The sequence below is a fragment of the Haliaeetus leucocephalus genome, unplaced genomic scaffold (genome assembly GCF_000737465.1).
Source record: "Haliaeetus leucocephalus isolate CR32 unplaced genomic scaffold, Haliaeetus_leucocephalus-4.0 Scaffold871, whole genome shotgun sequence".
Classification (NCBI taxonomy): Eukaryota; Metazoa; Chordata; class Aves; order Accipitriformes; family Accipitridae; genus Haliaeetus; species Haliaeetus leucocephalus.
This window is the reverse complement of record NW_010973307.1, coordinates 4,710,678-4,728,910: the sequence shown is the minus strand read 5'-3', so window position 1 is coordinate 4,728,910 and position 18,233 is coordinate 4,710,678. Positions and strand designations below refer to the sequence as shown.

Genomic DNA, 18,233 nt, shown 5'->3' with positions numbered 1-18,233 from the left:
ACACTCAGTGCAGCACACCATTGGTTGAAAGCATGAGTTTTGAGACATCAATGTTAGTTTAATTTTCCAAGAGTTCAGAGATTCTTGGATTTATTCAGACTAAAGCTTCTCTAAGAAAACCAAGTCCTACAATTTGCAACAGAGGTCCTGAGAGACTTAAACCTTTTCCTCAGAAAGAAATCTTCCCCAAAGTTACTGTCAATAAATGCAGTGTTAATTAATCAGGCTAAAATCAGAGAGCCTGTTATTTAAGACAAACTACAGTCATTCAAATATCAGCTGCATAGGAAGAAGAAGCATTACCACAAAAGCGCATTACAAAGGAGTAGAAATTTATGTGAGTTCATACAGCCTCTTAGCTTCAGATTTGTAGAGTTGTCAGAAACTCCTCTTGCACAGCAGAAATGAAACTGCTGCAAAATCTGAGGCCATATAAAACCGTCCTCCCGGGAAGGTGGCCAGCTCACTCATTTGAATCTTCACCTGCTTCCTCTTCACACTTTTTATCTTTTCAAAAAAACAACCAAACCAACCTTCCTCTGTAGGTTGCCTTCAGGTTGCGTTTTCAAGATCTTGCGTTAAGTTTGAGAGCTAGAAACAAAAAATTCAGTGCTTATACCCCACCTGGTTCCAAGGGCTGGAGACCAGGTAAAACCTCAGCGAACAGGGAGCTTCTAGGAGAAACCACCATGGAAGAGCCACCATGCCTATATTTTTCCCCAAGATGATGCACTTCTTCCAGCATCTCCCTGTTGTCTCATCCCTGATGTTCCCAGGGACCACCAGTGACACCCGGGTGTTCGCTGAAACCTTCCTCCTGCGTTCCTCAACCTGTTTGCTCAGACACGGCTGGGACACCAGGTTTGCCAGCTGACTCCAGCATCGTGCCTTGAGTGACCCGAGCTCAGTAAGATGGATGAGCTGTGGCATGCCCACCCCAGTGCCAGCTGATGGCTCTAAAAGTCAAAGCACATCTTCCCATGAATGGCTTGTCATTGCCTGGCAAGGGCGACCCCAGAGACATCGTTGCTGGTGCCCCTCATCCTCGTGTCTTGCACACCAGCAACCCTGGCCATGCCACCAGACACCCAGGCCATGGTGCTTGTGAAGCTGCAGGGAGAGGACACGCGGGGAAAGCATGGCAGGAGTGGGAGAGGGTCAAACCAACCGGCGTCACGTGTTTTGGGGGTAAATGTCACTCTCATCTCCCATAAAATCTTGCACTCACTTCCTACGTGAAGGGCAGGGAGGCTGCATGGTGTTTTGATGGTGTCTATCTAAAAGCATCGTTGATCTGCTGTCCGTGTGTCCTGTCCATCCTGGGCTCCTCTTGAGCAACCCATGTCCCCTTCCTCATCTCTTGAGGATGCAAGTGTGGCTTGGACCAGCACTGTTTGGACTGGTCTAGCAGGGGTGGTTTCTAGGAGAGGAGGGACAGGAGCATGGGCATCACCCCACTGGATCCTGAGGAACACCTCCTGCAGGTTTTGGCAGCGTGGAGCAGCTGGGAGAGGACCCAATCCATGTGCCCATGCATGGCTTCCCTTACACCAACGTGAGCCAGGTGGGGGTGGATCTGGCAGGCAGCCTCTTCATCCCCAAATCTGCCTGCGTGCTTCTGCAAGGAGGGATGGCCTGAGCTCGAGGACATGGATGGCACCAGTCCCAGGTTGTGCAATGGGCTCTGGTCTCCATGTCCAGCCCTGACCCCCGCAGTGGGGCTGTACAGGGACACCAAGCCCCTTCCTCGGTCCCCAGGGCCACATCGGACACACAGCCAGGCTGAAAGCACAGGCTCAGATAAGTTCTGTTCAAAGAAAGGTCTTTATTGGCTTGGACAGGAGGCACTTGGGGCTGTACAGGTCTCGGGGGGACAGGGACATGGTCCTCTCCGAGCTGCTGGTTTCCAGGAGAGGTTCCCAGGCACTGCAGAGCCTTGTCAGCATCAAGACCAGAGCACGTCCCTGCCCGTGGGGCCAGCCCTTGCTGCCTGCTGTCACGACAGATGAGGGCAGAGCTGGGGGTGCAACACCTTGGGACCGTGAGCTTTGGGGGTGTCCCGAGAACTGGGGGTGATGGCTGATTTTTCCTCCACCCCCCACATTGCCCCCATCAGTAAAACACCTTTTCCAGGTAGGTGTTCAGGAACATCCCCGTGGGGTCCAGCTTCTCCCGGACGGAGCAGAATTTGGGGAAGGCTGGGTACATCTTCTCTAAGTCCTTCCGAGTGCAGCTGTGGGCCTGCAGGAGAGAGAGTGCCCAGGAGGGCTGCCCATCACTGGGGAACGTGTTTCTGTCCCTGGACCCCCACCACCACTGTGGGAAGCCCCTGCAGAAGTGGTGGGACCTCCATCCCCTTATCTACGTGCCCAGCGTGGGTGGCAAACAGGGGAACACCATCTCCTCGAGGCACCCATCTCCCTCTGGGACCAGCCCGATGTGGGGGCCCTTCTCTGACCCCCACTCAACTGCAAATCCCCCCTCCCATGATGGAGAAGGGGAAGGGACCCCCTTCCGCAGACCCTCTCCTCCCAGAGCAGCGGGGCCGTCGGTACCTTTGCCCAGTGTGGTCTCCCACCGTGCTTCTTCATGATGCCCTCATAGGTCAGCCAGTAGTTGAGGCGGGGGACGTTCTTCCCGTAGGGCCTGGGGGTGGGTCAGGCAGGGAGGGCATTAGCAGGGGCTGTGGGGGTATTTGCACACCCAGGAAACCTCCCCAAGAAACCCTGACTTGGGGAGAAGGACAACCCCAGGGACCCATCACGGGTTCTTTGACAAGCACCGGGTGATGGAAACCCTCTGGGTACCAGCAAGCTGCCGGTACTTGGCCAGTGGACCCTCATGTAGGACAACATCCTCAAGAAACAGGGGTGGGTGGCTCTGGGGTGCTCCAAGGCCACCCCATCCCTGCTGGCTTGGTGCCTGCAAATGTCTGAGTGGGGTGAGCGGGCAAAGGTGCAGGAGCTTGCTTGATCCAGCTTGCCAGTGCCAGCCAAGAGCTGGTGTCGGTGTGTTTGAGCTGTGCATTTGCTGCTGCTGGGTCTCTGGGCTGGGATCCTGCTGTACCACTGACCCGAGGAGGAAGAGGAGGAGGAGGCGGGGAATGGGGACATGGCTCACCGGTACATGATGATGTTCATGTAGCAGCTGTCTCGCTGGAAGCAGGGACTCAGCCAGATCTCGTCCCCCCGAGCGAAGCGCACCTCCACGGGGTAGTGAGCCACCATCTTGGGGTTGTTCTCCAAGGCAGCCTTCAGCTCCAGCAGAGCTTCCTTCGTCTTCTCACTGCCCAGGAGAAGCCCCCAGCCCCAGTTAATGCCAGCATGGGCACAGCCAGCTCTCTTCGGGTTTGAACCCCCATCCCCACAGCTCCATCCCTGGCCCCATGCTAATTAGGGAATGGCTTGGCATGTCCCAGCACATCCCTCCCATTGCTTTGGGCTCACAAAGCCCCAAGACACGGTGTGGCATGGATTTGGTACCCCAGGTCAGGGATGCAGAAGGCTCCTCATGCTAAGCTTGCAGATAGGAATGGTGTCTCCTAGCCAGGTCCCTTTCTCCACAGCCTTGCTCCTGCTCCAGGCAGCCTGGGCTGGGGCAGAGCACAGGCAGGGGACGGCATGTGGTTTGGGCACTGAGCTCAGCTGGGGATGGACAAGGGAGGGTCTGCAGAGCCATTTACATGGGGATGGCCCAGTCTTGAACGTGCTGCTTGAAGCGACACTCGTAGTTGAAGATCTTGTAGCTGATGGCAATATTCTCCACCCGGGAGCTGAAGAGGAGCCAGAAGAAGAAGCGGTTGATCCAGCACACCAAGCTGGGCATGAAGGTGCTGCAGGGGAGAGAGCAGGAGGTGAGACCTGACCGCAGAGCTGCTGCCCGGGGAATTGCCAAGGGCAGGCTGTGAGCTGTGATGCCACAAACCACAGCCTGAGCGTGCTGGACGAGGGGATACCCTCTCAAGGGGCTGTAAGCAAAGCTGCAATACTCCAAGGGTGCTGGAGCCCATGGGGTCCTGCAGCCCTGCCTGGAGCTTGCCTGTGCTCACTCCACCTGGTCTTGGACCTTGCACCCTTGTCCTCAGCTCCCTCCCCCTCCTCTTGCTGCAAGCTAGAAAAGGGGTGCTCGGTCATCACCTTCCCTCCCCCTCGAGACCTCAGAGCCTCCCAGGCTGGGCACTGGGCATCCGCACGCTGGGGGACCGAGAGCTACTGGGGACAGGGTGGAGTGGCAGGGTGGACCCCTTGGCAGAGTCCTAAGTGGCCACAGTCCCTCTTCTCCCTCTTCATGGTGTCCTGCCTGGCTCTCCTGTCTCCACCCTGGTGCTCAGGACATGCTCACAGCCACCACCCTCCTCCAAAAAGCTCCTTTGCTGCTGCAAACCCGCACTGCTGCTCCATCTCTGTGCACACACGAGGGCAGTGCAGCCCCAGACATCAATCCCAACCCAAACTCGCTCCTCCTGCGCAGGAGCTTGCTTGGAGGAGAACAAGCATCTCCTTCTTCCCCAGGGATGGGGGTGCTCGCAGTCACAGTCCTCTCTTGCCATCTTCCCTGGGACTCCCAGCAAAGCAGCACAGGTTTCGGTGTAGAGATGCAGAGAACAGATCTGGATGAGGCCAGCCCTGGAGAAATCCACCCCACCCTACTTGTCCCCAAACACTGCCCAGACCATGCCCTTACCTGATCCAGAGCAGAAACTCCAGCAAATAGTAGCCAACAGCGTAATCCCACCACCAGCTGGCAGAGGAAGAGGGGGGCTGCAAAGCCAAGCAGAGGAAGATGATGGTCATTAGGGACTAGCAGGGTTTGCAGCTTTCTTGCCAGCGGGCATGAAGGTGGGAGCACGTGCCTGGACCAGGACCAAGCTGGGAGCGGGGGTTTGGAGAAGGGCACCCCGGGACTCCCCATATCTCTCTCCCGTGATGAAAAAGAGCCAAATCCAGTGCCCAGGAAGAGACCAGGCTTTGTCATGAGGATGCTGAGAGCTTGGACAGCCCCAGCTGCATCCATGTCCCGGGACACCCAGACCGTGGAGCATGGGGCAGAGTCCAGCCCAGCCCCAAAATGCCGTTTCCCTGATCAGCCCCCCCCAGCAGCCCTTGCACTGCAAGTCCATCCTAAACACCGGCTCTCGGAGGACACTCAGTTTTGTGCACGGGCCCTTCTCCCTTCCCACATGGAGCCTGCTGGGACCTGCCTTGTTGGTGGGATCCTGGTAGATGACGCTGACGTTCTCGCTGTGAGGGAACCACAGGAATCGGAAATATTGAGATCTCTGCAGGTGGTCATTGAGGTGATCGAGGACCTGCAACAACCAGAGAAATGGGTGCTGGTTGGTGACTGAACCCCACCATGGAGCAGGGATCCTGGGAGCAGGGTTTGGAGGCACCTTGGAGGATTCCCAGGAATGCCAGGGAAGGTCCAAGGAGTCTGTCTGCAGAGTCTTGGCAAGTTTTGGGTTGGAGGGGGGTCAATACAGCCCAACCAAGCACCAAGGGGCTAATAGAGACCATGGACCCAACATCTGGGGAACCGAGCATGCTCATCATCTCCTCTCCCTCGGCCGTGGCAGACCCCCACGTCCTGCAGATGCTGCTGGGGCTGCATCTGGCACACACACAAGCTCAGACCCTGCATCCTCCTGCAATCACACCTCTGCAGCCCCCAAACTGTCCCTTCAGGCATTCCCAGACATAAGGCAGCACAGCCAGGGCTGGAAGGGCCCCCTCCAGCCATCAGCCATACAGTAGGGCATGCCAGGGGCTACCGAAATCCACCTCCTGGTCCAACACCAAGGATGCCCTTCCCAGCTTTCACACCCTGGCAACACAACCCTCTGCAGCTCTGGAGCCCCAGGGAAACAGGGGTTGGAGCTGGGATGTAACAGGGGATGGAGCGGGCAGGGGACAGGCAGAACAATGCAGGTAATGAGGCTCGAGGGGGTGACTGCAGCCTGTTCCCAGAGCCACTGGACTCTTATTCTTGGGCTACTTGGAAGAAACCCTGCTGCCTGACACAGCAGCACCCACAGAAATTAAAAGACCTTTCAGCCCTTGTCCCTTCTCCCTGCCTGTGCATGCAAGGGTGGCAAGAACCTGTGTTCACCTCCTGCATGGTGCTGTTTTGGCCAGGCCAGCACCTCTCCCTCCTGCAAACATCTTCTCCAACCACCCCCTGCTCCTCCTGCAGAGATCTCCCATAGTTTTGCAGAAAAGCTTAAAAACCCAGCAGCTTTGCTTCAAGGAGTTTGCTTGACCCAGGAGAAGGTGCAATGACCCATGGATATAACCCCAGGAAGGTCTTGGCAACCTTAGCTGCAAAGCTGCTCCTTTCTGTCTGTGCCATTTGAATGATTTGTCTTAATGAGCTATTAATCACCAAGCTGGGCTGCTTTAGCACTGAGCATCTTGCTGTGACCCCGCTATAAGGTGAGGGTCTTCGTGGGGCCGCACTGCTGTAATGCCACGGTCCCGTTAAAGCAGGGAGGATGGGAAGATGAATACTGTATTCCTGTAATTGGTAAGAAATAACGCTAATGCTGTTGCCTTCATCACCACATCTGCAAGCTCCCAAAAAGCCACAAAATCTCTCTAAAATGTTCCCAAAACAGCCTACTTTCTGGCCAGAGAAGTTCTTATGTTGGAAACAGTTAACGGTTGTGCAAGTAGAAGCAGGGCAAAAGCTACGACCCCACATTTTCATCGGTTTGGTTTAGGAACAAATTAATCGAGAAGCTAAAACAAGTGAGGAAAAGAAGGATGCAGCTTTCCCAAGGTGATCCTGCCAACGTCTGTTTGTCTTCCAGCCGCGGCGTTTGAGCGCAGAAGCAAATTGGTAGTGGGGTGACCTTTTCAATGTGCGCTTTTGATTCTTGTGATATCGGTCTGAAGAAAATAAGCCTGCGACTTTGTAGGATAATTACAGCGCAGCGGGCAAGAGCTGAAGGCAGCGAGCGAGCCGGCTTCGGGAGTCCTTGGAGACGTCGTCGGCTGGCTGAGTGCCGGAGTCGGAGGCAGAGGTCGGGCAGTGGAAATCTTGTCACTGTAATGTGACCAATGCACACAATGGAGATGACCCTGGAGCCTGCAGAGACCCAGGGGATTTTGCTCGTCTTCGTTTCCCTCCCAGGAGCCCAGAACAAATCCCTTTGGTTCACAAAGGCCGGGTCAAAAGAAGCCGCTTGCTTTCTTGCTTACAAACACCCTCGAGAGCTCATTGAGCTGAGGGTCAGGCACCCCGCCTGCTGCAATGCAGGTCTGGTTGCTCCAGATGGTTTTCAGGGAAAGGACAAGGATGGGGCAAGCAGCAGATGTGGCCAAGGTGCTGCGGAGGACGAAGCACAAGAAGTTACTAGCACATGTCCTGTAGGTCTGCCTGAGCAATGAAGGGGAGCCAGGGAGCAGGGGGAGCTCGCGTTTTGGGGGAGGAGATGGATGCTCAGCCTCCCCCTGTGCCTGCGTGCTGCCTGCGCCTGGCAGGGTCCTACCGCGTCCGGGTACGGTGTCCGAGCCCTGGTTGGAAGAGTCGCTTCCATTCACTGACACCAAAACCAACATTTCTGGCTAAGAGGGATGAGGTCAGGCCCAGCAATGGAGAGAGGGTTAAGGCAATGGGCGGTCTTGGGGGAGTTGAGCTGGAGGGATCCGTCCCAGGTGCCTGAGACATCCCCCAAAGGGTTAGAGTTAGGGTTAGGATTAGGGTTAGGGTTAGGATTAGGCAGTGGTAGGCTCAGACCAAAAAAGCTCTTCTTCACCCACCAGGTCGCTAAGCTGTGCAAGTCTGCAGGTGGCTAAAAGTTTGCATGGGTTCAGAAGCAGATCAGAGACCTTCCAGAAGAGAAACTCATTGCCTTATTACATATATACAAACTGCCTCCAGCTCAGGAAGCCCCAAAGCTGCAAAGACCTGGGGAAGAAGTATCGTATCTGAGTCTGACCCATCCTCATCAGCCTCCCAGCAGGTCTGGGACAAGGGAAGGACGACTCCATCCCTGCCACCACCCAGGGATGCTCTGCAGGTCTCTCTGGTGACCTCAGCTGTGCAATGAACCCTCTCAGTCCCGTGCCTTGATCCTGGTCATTGTCAGCAGCTAGAGCAGCTGAGTTTATCCCAGTGATAAAGATAATCACGAGGCCAGAAAAGAAAGCATGCAGATCTTACATAACCACAAATCCAAGCCTGGGTCCTCTGACACATATATTATTTGCAATGTCTTAGATAACTCAGGCTTAAATATTTCAAGCAACCTGCTCCCTTGCCATTATTCTCTTCCGCCTCGCTGGGCCACTCGACATGAAAGCTGGAGATCTGGAAGCAGGCGAGGAGCAGCGATGACCGAGAATTGATAATGGCATTAATATTTATAGAGTGCATTCTTGTTTCACCCTCCTAACAGCCCCAAGGGACCTGGGGAAAGATGGGCTGAGCTGTGCAGGGGGCATAGCCCGGGCAGATGATGCTCAGCAAGGTAAAGCTCAACCTGGGCTACCTGCCCTGCTCAGGATAGCAGGGTTATCCCGCACGTGAGCTTAAGTTTCCTAGCTAAAAGGCAGATTAGGAGGTGTAAAACAACGCTCAACCTAGCAATTTGGCTGAGGAAAGGTGCTAGAAGATGCAGTGAAGGTCCGAGCAGGCTGGCAGGGTGGGTGAGGACCAAGCCGTAAGGAGCTGGCAGGCTCCCACCACATTTAAACATACTAAAGATGCATTTAAAGCAGGGAACTCCCTGCTGCAGGACACCAGGGAAGTCACAGCTCAGAAAGCAAACAGGCAATTCACAGGCAAAAAATACATCTGAGCCATTAGACACAAACTCATCACCTCTGCAACTGGAAACACCAGTAATGAACTCACTGCATGCTGCAGAAATACCTTGGTGGGTTCCCCCTATTCCTCTGTCTTCTCTTCCTACCTCCCAGGAAAAATAAGACCCTGAAGTGCACCAGCTCTCACTGCTCTGGTGCAGCTGCTCTTAGGGGGGTGACAGCAGGCAGGCAAACACGTTAATGACTCAGGTAATGTCCACGGACCTCTCTGTCCACCTCCTCAGACAGCCCCACCACCCATGGCATGGCACAAGGACCACTGGGTTGCTTCAGATCAGGGCTTGCAAAGAAGATACTGCAAAAGTGCGTTAAATTCACGTTCCTGGTGGTGTTCAAGCCACCCCAACGGGGCTCTGAATAATTCAGTCCTTAAAAAATTAAGGACAGTGTTTCTCAGAGCTTTACTAGTGCTGCAGCTCTGATCAATCCTGCAACAAATTTTGCTGCTTTTGTCCAAGGACTATTTATTTTTCATGAGCCTGACTTAACGAAGGCTTGTGCTGTCGTTAGCCAGGGCTGGAACTGGACCTGTGAGACCCAAATGAGAGAATGGATGAGGATGCACCAGCAGGGACGTCAGACCTCACAGGAGGACAAATACGATTGCGGTTGAAGCAGATCCAAGCTCCTGGAGAGCTTCCTTTCCACCGCCACTGGTTTATTCCTCCTGGTAGACTTTCTGCCTCAGTTTCCCCATCCAGAAATCTAACTCCTTCCAGTGACCGCAGCGAGTCCACACAGCATTTGGGAGGCCACCAGGTCTTTCAACTTGCAGGTGGCCCCTTCTCTGTAGGCTTTAGCCTGTGCAATGCTGCAGCCTGCAGCAACGATCTGGTGCCAGAGAGCTGGAACAAGCTGGATGATTGCTCAGCTCAAGGCGGTAGGTCACATCCTGATACAGCAGCTGTGCCAGGATGTCCCAGCCATGATGGGGCTGGGCACCAGATGGAACAGATCGCTCCATCCGACTTCCCAGCACCGTGAGGGTGGGAGGGCTCCAAGGAAATGCATCCAGCAGTTAAAAGGAGTTTATATAATGGCAGAGACAGGGAAAGTCGGTTTTGATGTGTTCCCAGGAGGAAGAATTCCTTCAAATCACTCTGTAGAAATGCCCACTGGGCCTTCAAAATGCTTTCTGAGGGAACCAGATCACACCCACCATTGGCCACAGAGCCACGTGGAGACCCAAGCTCGCAAAGCCCAGGAGATGCACTGCCCCAAAAAAGGGCACTTCATGATTCTTTCGAGGGAAATCAGCCTGTTTCAGCCTGGCTCCTGCTGGGAATGGGAAGCTCGGCTGGAGGAAACCACTCTCCAGCACTGAGCATCTCTGTACCAGCACCCCCGAACACTGTACCCAGTGCCTCAGCCACGTGCTGAACAAGGACCTAAACTCCTCATGCTCTCCATGGTCAGCTAAGTGCCCTTTCATAGGCTACATGCAAGATGTTGTCTTCAGGAGGGATATGGCCAAGAAGAGGGGACAACAGGGAGAGGATGGATGGTGGGACAGCAGAACTTGCCAAGAAGGAGACAGCGTGTGAACCGTTCAGAGCCTTGCAAGATCCTAATCTATGAGAGAGCCGGTCGGAAACCCTCCTCAGAAAGCCATCCTCCCTTGGGGATGTCCCAGGTGGGTCAGTTACTGGCACCATACACCTTAGTCTGGGTGATACGGACCTCTGGCAAGACGGAGACAGACAAGTCCAGTAGCAACACAACAATTGGTTTAAAGAGAGTTTTCCGTCACACGACCCAAGTGCAGCTCTGGGGTTGGATCCTTATAAGGGATTTGCTCTGTCTGCCCCTTGAAATGTGTCACCCATCACACTCCTTCTCATCCCCAGCACGGTTTGTCGCAAGTTCAGCTCAAAGAAAAAAAAAAGAGTTACACCCAACCTGCACGCTGGGAGATGGAGAGCCCCATCCCGAAAACATACCCTGACCTCACACAGAAGAAGGGACCAAGTTCTTTTCAAGAGCACAAGATGCTCATGGACTATTTTAAGTGGCCCATCTGTCGCTGGAAAAAGCAAGGCTGTCCGTTAGCCGAGCAGCAGGACTCGACGAGATGGGAGACGGCACTTCCTCGGAGAGCGCACGGCTCGTGGGAGCAGCCATGCCCTGCGGGATGCTGCTCCTCTCCTGCGGGACCCAGCTAGGCACTGCCTGCCTCCAGGGATGCTGGCTCAGCGCAGGCACAGTCTTCTCCCTGTTCTTGCTTAGTCCAGGCAGCGCGACAGCTCATCAGACCAGACCAGGATTTCCAGCAAGGGTAATTTTCTCCAGCTGGAACATTAAATCTGCATTAGGCTTAGTCATGTGTGCCTGGAGTTACCAGATCTCCTCTGACCTGCCAGCGCCTGCGAACGCTGGGTTAAACGCAGCAGAGGCGTTGGCAGATCCATCTCACGGTGACGTTTCCCGAGGACAGAAGCAAGTGCCGAAGGCGGCAGCGCTGACGCCGGCGGGCTCCTTCAGCCTCTCTAATTTGATTGTGCTGGAGCCTCCACGCTCAGCCCCGCCGCGGCTTGGAGGCGGCCCAGGGAAGATGAAGCTGATGGCTACGGGCAAACCTCCATCCCTGCTCCGGTGGGACCGCTGGCATCGCACAGCCTGAAGCAGCTCCCCACCGCTGCGGCTGCCCTTCCTCTCGCTGATCCCCACCTGCAGCGAGGCTCAGGCATTGCTCACGCGACGGGGGAATAGTTTAAAACCCACGGGGTTGTACATGAGGGGTAGACCACAGCTGGAGGAGGGGGTCCTGTTTCCGTCACCCCCGGGCTGAGTCAGGCAGGGGACAATTGATGCTGAGAAGTGAGGACGATGCTGCAGAGAGGCCGGGACACGGGGACATTGACAGGGGTCTCATTGTCCAGACTTTTCCCTAAAGAGGGAACTGCCTCTTCTTGCAGCCCAGCCAGGAGATCTCTCCCAAGCAGGCTTCCCAGATTTTGTGGCCAGCAAAGCTGCCAGAGCACACTCAGCCCTCGCCTCTGGCTCAGCTTGCAACCACGCGAGGGGCTGCACCTCCAACCCTGCTTTGCTCCTGAACATCAACTGCACCATGCAATGCATGTCTTGCGGCAGGTCCTGACCACCCACCTGCCCTACGCGGCGCAGAGGTGGCATTCACGAGTACCTCTCCTCCCCACCCCACTACCTGCACTTCTCCACTCCCAGAAGATGCTCTTCCCACCCATGGGAAGTTAAAATGGCATTTGCTAAGAAACATGGCTTTTCCTTCCTCTCCTTTGTCACCCGGGAGGTGTTTCCAGCTTCAAGGACACCATGAAGCACACCGTGAAGATGCATAAGGAGTGCAACCTACACACGTGTGGGATTTTCTATCGGAGCGCGACCACTTCCCAGTCTTCCCCCAACCGTGTCACCTCACCAAGAGCTTTGCTTATCCCCAAGGAAGCTTCAAAAGCATCGCCCACATCGTACCTCAGTGAGGGTGGAGGGGAAGGCCACCTCGTGCAAGTGGAACTGGGGCACGCACTGGAAGGTGACCGTGAGCACGACGCCCAGGCAGCCGAGGTGCAGGCGGGCAGCCTGGAAGATGTCCGCGTTGATGGACTCGGAGCACTCCAGGATCTCCCCCGAGGCTGTCAGCAGTGTGAGTGCTACGACCTGCCGAGAAGGGAGCAAAGCTTCAGCGAGCGTTCAGGGTGTCCCAGGTCCATGCCAAGAACCTTCATCCACCCCAAAACTTTGGGTTGGGGGCTAAGCAGGGAGACCCCTGTACCACGACCATCATCACAGGGTGCTTTCTGCTGAGCTTGGCTCCACCAGCCCCTCTCCTGCCACCTTTGATGTAGTGACATAAAAGGATCCTTCTCTCTCTGGGGGTTGCTAGGAAAAGCCGTCAAATAAAGAAGTAAAACTCCCCCAAATTACTGCACTTTTCCATAACCATCAGTGGAATTGTCATACAGGATTTGAGCTAGGAGTGGAGGATTTTCATAAGTGTCTAGTTAAAAATAGACCAGGTCCTGCAGAGATTTGGGGTTTGGGGGGCTCCAATACAAGAAGAACTGCTTTCCCTTTGGTACAGTGCTTATTCATTAGATTATAAAACCATAAAGCACAGGGACAGAGCAGTTTTGATCTGGATTATGTTTCAGCTGGCAGATGAAGTAGGTCCCATAGCAGCTCCATCCCGGGGGCACAGGACCCCTCCTGCTTGCAGTGTCCTTACCCCAGGGCTGGGCACACCAGACCTGGACTGGGTGATGGGACATCTCCCCTGAAGCCCTCAAGATGCTGATGTCCATGCATTGACACTCTCTCAACTCGCATCTCACCTGGGTGGGGAGGATGCCGTGCTTGATCCCAGTGTTGTGCGTCCCTGTCCCGATCACACCAGCCGCTGCCACCTCAGAAACGGCTCCTAAGCTGGGGGCAGACAAAGGGGCTGGATGAGGACCTCAGTGCGTGGGACACGGCGTGGGGCACAGCCCCCCGTGCCAGGCATTACACCACGTGCGGACCCTTCACAGAGACCACCAGGACATGCCCCCCTACTCCAAGGAGCAGGGTTTTCCACCCTTCAGGGCATCCTGCAGCTACAGGTGGGTTTGTTGGCCCTGTGTGCATGTCTCCATGGGACATATCTATCAGGATGCTGCTAGAGTCCATGGGGAGGAAGAGGCAGCCGGTGAACGCAGGTCACCGCGGTCAACTCAGCTGTGTCCCATCTCACAAGTCCCCATCTCTCCTCATGAGCCTGGAGGGACTCAATGGGATGGAGACATCCCTCCCATATGTAGTCAGAGCATGGGGTGAGGAACCGGGTTTACCCCAGAAACATCACTGTGGAGCAGGGCTGGAAGGAGCATCCACAAGTATAAGGTCTGCAGACCAAGGTCCGTCCCTGCAACCATGGCCAAGGCGGGCACAGGGGGATGGTAGAAGGTTAAAGCAAACAGGGTGCTGTTACTGCCATTTCCCCCAAACACTCCTCCAGCTTCCAACAGCTGGGGAGCAGGGAAGTCCTGAACCAGACATGGTTTCTGTGATCATTGCAACCCTCGGTGGATTCCTCCTCCATGAAGGAGTCCTGCTCCATTGGCCATCTGCTCCGGTGGGGCTCATTTCTCTGAACCCTCACCCCAGCCCTGGCTGGGGCTCTGCCAAACTCATCGCTTTTATCAACAGAGGAACATGGCTATTGAGGTAGACTGTAATTAAAGAGCAATTTCTTCTCTGAGGTCAGCAAGTGAAAGAGATTGAGTGTGAGAAATGCTCTTCTCCATGGCTATTTCCTTTGCAAACCCCTGTCTGAACATGGGGCCCTCCAAGCCCTTGACAAGACACCCACCGCAAAGGAGAACCACATGTGCTGGAGGCAGAGGGATCAGCCATGAGCAGCTCGAAGCGTCCCACCCTCTCCCTGCAATTGCCCTGGACCCCCCAGCCCATCACTCCCACCTCCTCCTCTGGGGACAGCAGACATCTCAAAGCAATGCAGAGCAAGGACTCTCCCATGCCTCCTGCTAAGATATCCCAATGGCTAACTGCCTTTTGCCATCAAAACCTCATTTCTAGCCTAATTTTGTGCAACATCGGCCTCCTTTGCCCAGAGCTGCCTGCTGTCAGCCTCCCTCGGAGAGATGCTCTCATCTTTTTGGGGCCAGGGAGTGCAGAGTTTTCCTTCGTGACATGGAAAGGACCAGCCTGGTAGGTACAGCGAGAATATAGGACTGGTGTGGGGATAAAGGCTCCCCTTGTCCAGTCTCCTGCTCCAAGGCAGGATTGGCTACTCCACTGTGGAGGGGGTTGACCTGCAGTCTGAAGGACCCTGGTGGAAGACCAGATCCTGAAGCAAACACCCCTATTCTGCAGTAAAAGCTCTTCAAACATCCCTGTTTTGCCGTGTCCCAGCACTTGGTCTGGGACAAGGACAGACACCTGGGAGGATGCCCAGGGATGGCCCCGCACACGTGTCATACTCACTTGGCCAGGGCCAGCCCGTGCTTGCTCAGCTCGATGTTCAGATCCGAGAGGAAAATCCCACCTTCCACCGTCACTTGCTGCTTCTCCTTGTCCACCTGTGAAGGATGGGATGGGAGAGGGGAAGGTCACACAGCTCGGAGGAGAAACACCCCATGGAAAACACCTCGGCTTTTACCAACGCAGAGTTGATAACATCTGTACAGGAGAGTCACGTACCACGAGGGACTTGCTCCATCCTGACCTGCCACCTCTCTCAGACCTTCACCCAACCCAAATCTCGTCCAACCCAGTGGTACCACTGGTTCCTGCCCCTGGTCCAGACCCTGCTCCCCTCGCTCTCCCCAGTCTCAAGGCTGTGTAACCTCTCCCATAACTGCTCCCTGGTGTTGGTCAATGCAAGGGAGAAGACACTCCCCAGCAAAGCTCTACCTTCAGCAAACCTCTTCACTCTGCCCTCCTGCCTTGCTCAGCCAGCTCCAGCCAGCTCCTGGTGGAAGGAGAGGTTGTTACCATTGGGAGCTATGCATCCTGCTTCTGACAGACAGAGCTGTCAGGGAGAGAGCTGTTCCTTAATTAATTATTGCTGTTAATTACCAGTATGATCCAGCTCTCGGAATCTGCTGCTAGAGTCAGGGTTTTTTCACCTTCAGCTGCAGACCTACACACACATGCACACATACAGAAACACACATGCATATATATATATATATGCACAAATGCATGCATGCGCACACAACAGGCATGCACACACACACGTGCATGCACACACATACATGTGCATGCACACACAACACACAGGCGTGCACATGTGCACAGAGTCAGTTCTCTCACTGTTTATAACCAGCCAGCCGTGCAGGCCCAGTAAGAGCCCGGTATCTCCCTACACGCCGGAGGTCTGGATGCAAAGCAAAGGGCAGGAAAACCTCTCCCTCCCAGCAGCTCTCATCTTCCCAAAGTTGTTCAGGATATGATCCACAGGCAACCAGGAAGAGCTGTTTCCTTCCCAGTGTCATCAAAAGGAGCAATCTCCCACGGGGACATTTCCCACCTGATGCAGGAACAAACCACGGACCACGAACCTCCAGCCAGGTTTTTGCCAGGCTGCTGTGCCTAAGGCACCTTTGCAAGCTCGCATCAAGCGAGCCGCGAAAAGAGATCCTGCCAGGTACCTCCTCCCCAGCCAGCAGACCGTGCTGGGATGAGGACAACATGCCAAGGTTAAGCCCTCGCTGAACGCACACTGGGAAGACATCACTGCTTTGCATTTTTATAGCTGCTCCACATGCTTCCAGTGCACAAAGGATGCTTTTATACCAGGAAAATGTGCATTGCCCAGTCTTGCACCAGCGTTTCAGGGGCTAGGTTGGGAAAACTCCTGGCTGTGAGGAGAGGAAAGCCTCTCCATCCTTTCACCTCCCACCCTGGGTATGGCAGCGTCGGCGCAATGCCTCCCAGCCCTCGGTGGTCGCACAAACAGGGGTGCCACCACATTTCAGGGCCACCGCGCCACCTCCCAGAAGCCGGTCTCACCTTGAGGACCCTGTTCATCTTCCCCATCTGGATCATGAAGTCATCGGTGCAGGCGATGTCCGAAGGAGAGTGACCACCCCCCACCACCTTCACCCTCTTGTCACGCTGCCTGGCCATATCCAGGATCTGCAGAGACAACAGGCGGCCCTGAGCATCCAGCATCTCCCTCAAAGCCGTGTGCTCAGGGCGGTGGCAGAGGCTCTGTGAGACATCCCAAGCTAAAACCTCACCCATGGCTGACATCCATTTACTTGGATAACTCATCATCTGGAGTTAAAACCACCCCTGGAGCCCAGACACCTCCTAAGACAGCCCTTGGCATCATCTGTGGGGGTTGGACTAGATGACCTTTAAAGGTTTCTTCCAACCCAAACCATTCTATGATTCTGTGGTCCCAAAAGAGGCGATGCCCACCTGGGACACTCTAGGGTGGCAGAGGCATCTCTGGGGTGGCAAAAGTGACAGAGGACTCCCACCCCTCAGCATGGCAGCTGGGACAGGCAGGGGACCCCAGAAGGATGCCAGATGCTGATGCCCAAGGAACAGAGTCCAGCTGGGGACAGGCATGCCAGTTTTCTGCATCTTTTAGGTGTTTGACACACCTGCTGCAGAACACGTGCAGTTCAGCGGGATGGGCCATCTCCTGGGGCTAGGGGAAGGACTCATGCTGTCACCAACTGCGACCTCTCTGGATGAACATGATGGAACATCACAGCCCTTCCTGGCCTTTCCTCCTCTTCATTTCTAATGGGTGGTCTCCTGGAAGCACCTTCCTTACCTCCCGGATCTCCTCCACTGAGGTGGGCTGGAAGTACAGCTCTGGAGAGGAGCCATAGGTCTTGGCCCAGTTCTGGAACTTGAATCCTCCTTGGCCATGAACCTGGACCAAAACCAAGAGCTAAAGCAGAAGAAAGCAAGTGCCTCCCCTGCTCTTCCACACAGCCCATCCTTCATCTGCCAAGACCACTGTACCAGAACCAGGTTTCCCAAAAGATTAATTATTTATGGACAGAGAGGTTCATCTCAACCCCTTGAGTCCATAGAGCAGAATGCCTCCATGTGAGCAAGTCAGCCGGGGCTCCCTTTGCAGTCAGTGAGGAGAAATGGGAGGACGCTCTGGGCTGTTTGAGACATCTCCCTTGAGCGCAGCCCATCCCTTCCTCCTACAGCACGACGTGTGCTGGGCTTCTCTTGGTTTGCACGGCCTCTTCTGCTGTGGTCTCCTCTCAGACCTGGTCTCAGCACCCATACCTACCTCGTGGCCCATGGGCATGGCCTCATGCCCCAGTGTCCCCAGATGGCCTCATCATGAGGGTCTGACTGGCACCAGGCTGGGACCTCCCTCCAACCTCAGCCATCCACCCTGAGACACTGTCCCCAGGCCTGGCATGAAGGGGTGCGGCCAAAAGACCCATCCCCTCTCCCAGCAGGGGTTAACCCAAGGCAGGACATCCCCAGGGTGGTGTGGATGGGTTCTGGCTGGGGGGATCAGTTTCCCCCCCTGGCCACGGTCAACCCAACTGGGGCTTGGGCAAGGAAGGACCTGGTGTGGGGTTGGGCACCAAGCCCCAGGGAAGATGATGAATCCCCCTGGTCCCGCAGGACTGGATCCAATGTGCTGCCCCACCAACACAGCACTTGTCCCACCTTGGCTGCAGGGGATGATTTATTCCCTTGCCACCTCCCGCAGTCTCCTTCCTCCCGTGCCCTCCAGCCTCCTCTCCATCAGCAAACCCTCCGCCTTCCACCTTCCCACCCAGGTTCCCTCCTCTGCCCTCAGCTGATTTTCCTTCTCCTCGTCTCTATGATGGGTTCAGCTCCCATCCAAAGAGCAGACCCCCCCCAAACTGGCCAAACTTCTCCAGGGGTGCAGAAGGGGCTCTCCCAGGGGTGTCTGCAGCATCCTCCCCCCCC

At 55.3% G+C, this 18,233-nt stretch overlaps 1 protein-coding gene across 1 annotated transcript; it reads right to left on the bottom strand.

Moving 5' to 3' along the window:
• Positions 1-1,978: 1,978 nt before the first annotated feature.
• LOC104841505 (L-gulonolactone oxidase-like) lies at positions 1,979-17,592 on the bottom strand. Its single transcript, XM_010583212.1, has 12 exons — positions 17,575-17,592; positions 17,098-17,199; positions 16,320-16,445; positions 14,790-14,884; positions 13,139-13,229; positions 12,279-12,464; positions 5,201-5,308; positions 4,684-4,760; positions 3,683-3,832; positions 3,121-3,285; positions 2,556-2,646; positions 1,979-2,241 (listed from the first exon to the last, which is right to left on the bottom strand). The coding sequence occupies exons 1-12, from the start codon at positions 17,590-17,592 to the stop codon at positions 2,113-2,115; spliced, it is 1,338 nt and encodes a 445-aa protein (XP_010581514.1). The 3' UTR covers positions 1,979-2,112.
• Between the last annotated feature and the right edge of the window lie 641 nt (positions 17,593-18,233).

Excerpts from the sequence above, each read along its gene's own strand:
- LOC104841505 (XM_010583212.1), bottom strand. Across the intron at positions 4,761-5,200 it reads ACCAGGATCCCACCAACAAG|CCCCCCTCTTCCTCTGCCAG; the intron begins GCAGGTCCCAGC and ends TTGGCTTTGCAG. Across the intron at positions 3,833-4,683 it reads GAGTTTCTGCTCTGGATCAG|CACCTTCATGCCCAGCTTGG; the intron begins GTAAGGGCATGG and ends TCTCCCCTGCAG.